The sequence below is a fragment of the Antedon bifida genome, chromosome 2 (assembly GCF_963402885.1).
Source record: "Antedon bifida chromosome 2, ecAntBifi1.1, whole genome shotgun sequence".
In the NCBI taxonomy this organism is placed as follows: domain Eukaryota; kingdom Metazoa; phylum Echinodermata; class Crinoidea; order Comatulida; family Antedonidae; genus Antedon; species Antedon bifida.
In genome coordinates this window covers 14,349,646-14,358,353 of record NC_136227.1, presented here as the reverse complement: position 1 = coordinate 14,358,353, position 8,708 = coordinate 14,349,646, and the positions used below count along the sequence as shown (strand labels likewise).

Genomic DNA, 8,708 nt, shown 5'->3' with positions numbered 1-8,708 from the left:
CCCTCAGCTGCCGCTTCGGGATATATATAGGCCTATTCCCTCGAACATAATATCATTCCCTCGGGGATGTCAAATCTTATATTTCACCTCTAAGCAGGCAATATCTGTATAATAAAGCATAATGATGAATGTTAATACATTATGCTATTTATAACAAGGTAGCATCTTTAATTATATTAACACATTTTTCAGAAAGTAGACCTGAGAAAGAGAAAAACCCCACAGAAGCATCAACATCAAAACAGGAAGCCAAATCTGGTGAAACATCAAAAAGAACAAATCCAATGCCAAGCCCACAAAAAGAGGGTAAATATTTATTTTTAAATGTGTTTGATTTTGCTGTTCATACATATTAATGATATCAGAAATAAAGACTAAAGTGCTAAATATTGAAATGATTAAAGGAGCGGAAATTTATAATCATAATCATCAGTGTCTGCTAATGAACATATATTATCTTGCAAGTTACTTTGACAGTTAATACTAATATTTGTATATTGTATGACACTGCTGTGTAATCTATTCAACTTGCAGTACAATGTGGTTAAATAAACTCATCACTAAACTATTGATTGGAAAGGATAAGGTTTAGAATACTTAAATATTGCATTGGAAATACTTTTTTTTTAAATAAAAAAGTTATAGTTGTTAATCACATATGAGACCTAATGCAAGTTGTTGTATGTGTTATATATTTTATCACAACAGAACCAGTGTATGAAGAAAAACCAGAAATTCCTAAAGGGTTCAGGAACAAATTTGTAAGCAAACTTCGCTCTGCAAGAGAAGGTGGTGACTCTAAAGTGGATAGCAACAAGTTTGTTATGAATATCTGGGACTTTGGTGGTCAACCAATTTACCATGTGATACAACGGGTAAATTTTATTGGTGTATTTAATTTTTATTAATAGAGATTAGTTTTGCCGTCAATATTCAATATACATGCTTTCTTCTGAGCTTCTGTTAGTTTCAATGTATACTTTGTCTTTTGGCCTTGTTACAATATCAGCACTGAAATCAAAAAGCTTGCTCACTTGATTTGAAGTTAAGAACCTATAATCTTGCTCCAAGGTATTACAAAAATGTGGATCTAATATAGTACAATATGTCAGTATCAGATATAAAATACAATTATTATTATTATTACAATATTATAAATTATTTTATTCTTCATTTAATTTGAATACAATCATCTTAGTCTCTAGTCTCTGATTACCTTAAACCAAAACCAGAATTGAGGTCAAAAGTTCCAAATTCTGTTTTACCTTTAAAAATACATTTGGAATATCAGAATTTCTGTAAACCCAGACATATTTTGCCAGCCAAAGGGTGTCCAGTTTTGGGAGACTTTAAGTAAAATAGTATTAATTGATGTAATGTAATGTATTATTAGCAGAGAGGGATAGAAAAGAAAGAATGTGATATTAAACATTCATTATTTATTAAACCAATGATTAAGATTGTAACAAAAAACAAAAGTATCAAATAATCAGTTGTGCCAGTATCTGACACATGTGTATAAACAGTTTGTAATATTGACTATTATGATTATGTTTACTAGATATTCATGGTATCTTATGCTGTTGTATGTGTGGTATTCAACATGAATGAAGGTCTTAATGCCCCAGCTAAAGTTCGTGATCCAACAACTGTAAGTAGATTTTACAAATTTTAAATGTTTATGTAATTGTACATAAATAAAATGTTTCCTTCATGTCATCCTTTACCTTAACACAAACTGTGCAAATAGCAGATGCCTGATATATGATTGTTGTTATTTCCACTTCCATGATAGTGTTGTTAATAGCAGATGCCTGATATATGATTGTTGTTATTTCCACTTCCATGATAGTGTTGTTAATAGCAGATGCCTGATATATGATTGTTGTTATTTCCACTTCCATGATAGTGTTGTTAATAGCAGATGCCTGATATATGATTGTTGTTATTTCCACTTCCATGATAGTGTTGTTAATAGCAGATGTCTGATATATGATTGTTGTTATTTCCACTTCCATGATAGTGTTGATAGTGTTAGTGTTATATAAATTTGTGCTGCAGCTAATAATAATAGATAATTTTCCACAATGTTTCAAAGTAGAACTATAAGAATTTAAAATGTAAATTTTGTTCATTTTTTTTTATTTAGGGAAAAATGTATGAACATCGAATGACAAATCTTGACTTCATTCTGTTTTGGATTCGTTCAGTTTTTGTAAACGTAAGAAAAGGACAAAATAACAAGATAATGCTGATTGGTACACATTATGAGAGCCTTGGTAAAACTGAACAAGAAAGACAACAAAGGGTACATATGTCATCACATTTCCTTTTAAACAGTACAAAATTGTATATTGTCATTAATTCATTGGAAACAATATATAGTTTCATCTCTAACATTGGCAATCATGTATGATTGTTTTATACGTCATGTCATGCGCATACTACTGTACTGTTCTGGCTTATGATTAACTGATTAATTTAACTTAATTTTATTTTTCATTTGGATATAATAAAACAAATAAAAGGGTATACAAATATCTATGATTTAGCACACATTTTGAATTTGTTTTCTTATATTGGCATAATTATATAATGTACAATGGGTAAGTAAATGCATAACATAACTTAAATGAAACACTTTTTGCACTTTACAAAAGGGGTTGGGGTTGGCTAGGCACACTCTAAATCTTCCCCTGACATAAGTATAATTCCAATATGATGTTATTTATTTTAGGTAAAAGAAATAGAGAATATACTTTGGAAAGCCCTGGAAGGAAAACCATTCGAGGACATGGTGTATCAAGGAGAGCTCTTTACCATTGAAAACAGTGTCCCATTTGAAAAGAGCGGTGCTTCTAAAATCATTCTCCAAATACAAAAATTAGTCCAGATGATGATTCTTACTTTTCCAATTAAATGGCTGCAAGTACTGCTGGAAATACAACAGTTACGAAAAGACAAACTATATCTACCAACTTCTGAGGTTAGAAAAAATTTCTTTAACAAATCGATTGATGAATGTGTATTTTAATGTTTAACATCCATTACATTTGAAGCATTAAACCCTGTTTTTCTGAGTGTTGCATTGAATGGTGTTAATTAAAGTGAAAAAAAAGCTTGTTTCATTACATTTGAAATTGTGTGGGATACAAGTTTGTTATTGATAGTAACAGTAATCCCTGCTTTTCTGTCTGTGTTAATTGACTGTTTATGGTGAATCTTCAACAAATGTTTATCAAACAGGAACGGTGCAATTTTAGTAGAGTACCAAGTACCAAAACAAAAGGAACATTTTTTCATTACATTTTTTATTTTGATATTTATTTACGTTTTAGATTAATGATTTACTTGCTCGTTGTAAGATAACTGACAGAGAACTGTTTCTTGAGTACTTGCACGACATTGGCGAAATTCTGTTCTACCCAGATGACAAGATCCTCAAAGAAAAAATTGTTATAGATTTGATGGGAGTAGTTGACAAGTTTAAAACAATCATCACAGTTATAGATCCCAGCATTCAGGTTAGCAAACTTCAAATCTTTGAGTGGTGTCAATCATTGGTGAATATCAGACGTAAACATTGTGGTAATTTAGCTGTAAAAATTTAATATCTGCCACAAAGGTTTCAACGGTTTAAGGGAAGACCCAACAAAGTGTCTCCTTAATAGAGGTTAGCCGTGGTGTTAATCTGCCTCTCATTCATTTCACAAGTAAGTTTTAATAAGGTTTAAGGGAAGACCCAACAAAGTGTTTCCTTAATAGAGGTTAGCCATGGTGTTAATCTGCCTCTCATTCATTTCACAAGTAAGTTTTAATAAGGTTTAAGGGAAGACTCAACAAAGTGTTTCCTTAATAGAGGTTAGCTATGGTGTTAATCTGCCTCTCATTCATTTCACAAGTAAGTTTTAATAAGGTTTAAGGGAAGACCCAACAAAGTGTCCCTTTAATAGAGGTTAGCTGTGGTGTTAATCTGCCTCTCATTCATTTCACAAGTAAGTTTTAATAAGGTTTAAGGGAAGACTCAACAAAGTGTCTCCTAATAGAGGTTAGCTGTGGTGTTAATCTGCCTCTCATTCATTTCACAAGTAAGTTTCAATAAGGTTTAAGAGAAGACCCACCAAAGTGTCTCCTAATAGAGGTTAGCTGTGGTGTTAATCTGCCTCTCATTCATTTCACAAGTAAGCTTCAATAAGGTTTTCCTAAAAGAGAGGTTCTACTGACAAGAAGAATAATAATTACTTTGTTGCATTTAACAAATTACACTTTTGTACTTTTATTTTTTTTAGCCATCTCTGAAACAGCTTTGGAGAAATTTAAATGGGGGCAAACTAGATGAAAGACTGTTGCAGCATATTTGGAAGGATGAGTCAGATGAGATGATTATTTTTTTTGTGTCTCTCATGCAAACCTTTGGGTTAATGTGTGAAAAAAGGAGTAAAGAGGTATTTACATTTTATTTAAAATTTTAGTTCAATTAATTGTTCATATATTCTATCTAGGACTCATGTTCCATTTTTGTTTCTATAGAATGTTGGACGAATGTTCTATGTTCTTTCACGCCTAAAGCCCCAACGTGATGATACAAAGGCTGTTAAATATGAAGAGAAGCGTGCTATTTCTCTCTTTCATGACTTTGATGGCTACCTTCCAGATGATCTCTTCCAACGTGTTGCAACTAAATTTATTGAGGAATTTCAAATGGAAGATGTTGAGCCTACATTGTCTTATGAGCATGTTAAACTGAATGTTGATGGCCATCATCTTGTGCTTCTAAATGTTGCTACTATTAACAACCGTCGTTTGTTCCAGGTAAAATAATAATAAATAGTATTATTTAATTCTACTCAAAAGTCTATTATTTCAACCAAAAGACAATGAGGTTAAAAAACAATAATGACAAATAATGGACAACGGCAGAATCCAATGAAGATGAAAATCTTGTGGCGTGATAGAAAAGCTAATAATATGGACTTTTAGATTTGAGTAAAAATGTTCAAAGGATTGATTTGTTTTTTTGTAATTGCAGACAACAATTGTCAGAACGACAATCATGAACACAGAAACAGGAAGCAGTTCTCCTGAAGATGATGATCCACAACCTAGCATCTGTAAGAAGGTAAGCCAGTATCAAACATTCTACACTTTATTTACACCTCCAACTTATTGTTGCTTTTACATCTTTCACAAGCATAATTCTATTTACACAATTAGCCATTAGAAATACTGATATATGCCTCTTAATTTGTTCCTTTTTAATTGTTATTGCATTACTGTTACAACTTTATTTAAAAAAAAATATTTTTCAGGTGCTTAGTTTCCTTCAAAAAGAATTACACTTTTTGAGTGAGAAGAATGCACATGGTGTTAAAGTAAAGATGTACATCCCTTGTGTGTGTGCTTCAAAAGGTGAACCTACTCATATGCATGTTGTACGCAAATTTGACAAAGATGTGTTGCCATGTGGAAGCAGAGGAATGGAAGTGAAACGTTACCGTAATCTGTTTGGAGACAATGTCCTATCAAAGGGTAAATTATTATTTGTGTTTTTATTGTTTAAGATCACATGAAGCCTAGGTAGGATGTTGACGAAAAATGAATAATGTTGCAATCCATGTTATTTTTCTCTCTGACAAAACTGTAATACTTACCAATATTTGTTCCTTTCCAAAATTTCAGATATACGTGTCCTATTATATGCCCTAATAATAGTTTTAAAAATGCTGGTTTCAACTGATTGATGTATTTTTGGGCAAATTTCATTTCTCTATTTGTTACTATGCCTTGAGACCCTTGTTGAAAATGTATGTATCCAGTTGTGTCTGTACACATTAGAAGCTAAATAAAATCAAAAGATTTACAGTACGCATTTTTTATGATTTTCAATTCATAGTGAAAGCTTAAATATTCTGTTAATCTTTTTTTTCCAGAGGAGTCCATTGAAGACAGGTATGTGAATAACATTGGTAAGTATGACTTTCACAGACACAGACTTAATTCGTATCATAATATACATTGTTTGCACCTTAGTACAGCTATTAGAAGAAGACTTGATTGAACCTTATTTTTGCATTATTATTCTTTTATTATTGCTTATTATTACATTAATTTGTCTGTTTACCTTTTCAGACACATCCATGTGAAAATAATAAAAAAAATAGAATAAACATTTTTTTTAATCATAGACTGTGTGGATGACCTTACTATTGAAAGTGTATCTACAGAGATGGATCTTTCCTGTAGACGATTTGGTGTTCGTTTGGGGCTTACATGGTCTACAGTGAATAATATTTTTTATAATGAAAAGCAGGCAGATAAAGCTACAGCAAGGATGCTGAAACGTTGGAGAAGCAGCATTGGTAGTGACCTTAATCAGCAACAAGTATTATGCACTGCACTAAGACAACATGGTCGTAATGATCTTGCTAAGCAGTTTGAGAAATACATTAAGGATGAACTGCCACAGATTATCAAACATTCAGGTATATTGCATTCATATGTATAGCCTGAATGCTGGCATCATTACTTTTTCATCATTTTCAGAAATCATGAATAATTCATGAAGTTGATTATGCCATTAATTAATTCTAAAGCATTGACATATACTAATGGTTTTTGCAAGCTAGCTGTTTGTCTGAATGGTATAGACTTCAGTCTATGAAAGCTTGAAGCCCTAGGTTTGAAACATATCAACATCATTGGTGGGTTTTTTTTCCAATAGTTTAGAGAGATTGTTTAATCATTTATGCTATATTTAGTTATCTTGTAATTCTTTATCATAGAAAATAATTAGTAATTAGGCTCATGGATTATTATGATTTAAAAAAATTATTTTTGACTGGCATTATAATAGAATGTTTACTAATGATTTATTTTTTGTTATAAAACAAAATCCTTTTTTATGATATAATTGAATAAATTTTATTATTTTTATCAAAGCATTCTCTTTCTCTCTCATTATTTTACAGTTTGTATTGATGATCAAGATCTGCTATTCATCTGTGACAATTTATATCAAAATTGGAGAAGATTAGCAGTGCGACTTGGACTCAAATGGGAAAACGTTAGTAAAATTACAGGCGAAAACAAACATGTAGAAGATGCCATGATGGAAGTTTTGGTGCAATGGAAAAATAGCTGGCAACATGCAGAAGCACATCAACTACCTACAATGATCAAGGCTTTAAAACAACAAGGACGTGTTGATTTAGCTGATAGCCTGTGTAAAAGAAAGGAATACAAAGATGATGTCAGTTTTGAAGTTCAAATGTTTACAGACCAATCAGGACAAGGTGGGTAATGCTTACTATTCTTTATATGTTTTTATATTTAAACATGATTTTTAAAAAATTTTAGAGCTAAAGCTAATTTTGTTTTTAAGTAAGATTGTTATTTGTTTATTATTAATTATATATTTCAGGAATGTTACTTGATTTCAGCACCTCAATATTTATAGAAAAACAACCAAAATGTGTTTTATATAATAATTTAAAATTTTACAGGATGCTTAACAGACTTGGACTTCCTGATAATTTCTGAGAAGACGACAGATTGGAATAACTTCTGTAGGAATCTTGGTATTGCTGATGTTGAGCTATCACAAACTGAGAGGAGGTTTTCAGCGCAGACTGTAGAAGCAACGATGGAATCACTGGTACAATGGCGATGTAAGCAAGGAAGAGATGTGAACCAACGAGAGGAAGTAATAAAAGCCTTGATAGCAGTTGAGAGAATGGATATTGTAGAATTACTAAAGCAATCAGGACAAGGTGGGTATCTTTATTTAACATTTTTACAGAAAATACATTTTATGCAGTCTCAAAAAGATTTTTTAAGAATTTAATTTTGCTAATTATACTAAATTTATTTCATAATATTATTGGAAACTTGCTTTTCTTCAACCATGTAGATTTCTCGGAAGATAATTTTAAACAGTTGATTGCAGACTTTTCACAATGGTTTGATGATCGTGGTCTCCTTAACAGACTACAAGTTCTATGCATAGAAATAGTAGATGACATTCAAGAGTTGAAAAGGGTTACCAGTACAATAAAACTGTTAGCTCTTTTAACTGCATATGAACAATTGAGTCAAACAAATCTTTCTGTCCTGTATGATGCAATAAAAGTAACGGAACAATTTGGCTTTCAGTCGGTCATTAAAGAAAAGCTTCCTGCTTTCAAAAATATCAAGAAGCGTAAGGTAGCATCATTTTCACCACGCACAAGAGAGATCTTTAATCTTGGAAAAAGTCTTAGTGATTCAGAGATAAAAACTCTTGATGGACGATACAACTTCCCCGTCTTTAAGGAGTATACAGACAGCTGGAGTTTGATTTTGGACTTTGAAACCCGTGGGTTGCTGAATGAGGCCAAAATAGAAGAGGTTAAAGAGGTGTTAAAAAGATTAAATGGAGGAGACGTTTAAATTTCACCATTTCAACAAGAGGAAGTAATAAAAGCCTTGAGAGCAGTTGAGAGAATGGATATTGTAGACTTACTAGAAACAGTCTTAAGTGTCTATTGAGAACAGTAGACCGTAACTCAGTTCAACAAATAAACAATTTGTATTAACATAATAGGAGATACATAAAATAAAATAAAATAAAATGTTTTTAAAAGTTCAAGATCTTTAAACTATGTTTTAATAGAGCAAAGTAATAGAACATAGGTCATGTACCTGATATGAGATGTCAGGTAAGTGAATGA

The 8,708-nt window shown here is 31.5% G+C and overlaps 1 protein-coding gene across 1 annotated transcript; it reads left to right on the top strand.

Moving 5' to 3' along the window:
- The first annotated feature begins 1,584 nt into the window (after positions 1 to 1,584).
- LOC144835069 (uncharacterized) lies at positions 1,585 to 8,467 on the top strand. The gene is made up of 13 exons (XM_078690089.1): positions 1,585 to 1,651; positions 2,150 to 2,308; positions 2,738 to 2,986; positions 3,339 to 3,524; positions 4,290 to 4,445; positions 4,531 to 4,812; positions 5,030 to 5,119; positions 5,310 to 5,529; positions 5,931 to 5,966; positions 6,186 to 6,482; positions 6,969 to 7,292; positions 7,503 to 7,769; positions 7,910 to 8,467. Exons 1-13 carry the CDS (start codon positions 1,604 to 1,606, stop codon positions 8,425 to 8,427), a joined length of 2,832 nt encoding a protein of 943 aa, XP_078546215.1. The 5' UTR covers positions 1,585 to 1,603; the 3' UTR covers positions 8,428 to 8,467.
- The last annotated feature ends 241 nt before the right edge of the window (positions 8,468 to 8,708 follow it).

Coding starts and splice junctions, on each gene's coding strand:
- LOC144835069 (XM_078690089.1), top strand. CDS start 1,604: ATGAATGAAGGTCTTAATGCCCCAGCTAAAGTTCGTGATCCAACAACT. Junction 4,813..5,029: donor ACAACCGTCGTTTGTTCCAG/GTAAAATAATAA, acceptor TTGTAATTGCAG/ACAACAATTGTCAGAACGAC. Junction 5,530..5,930: donor AGACAATGTCCTATCAAAGG/GTAAATTATTAT, acceptor TTTTTTTTCCAG/AGGAGTCCATTGAAGACAGG.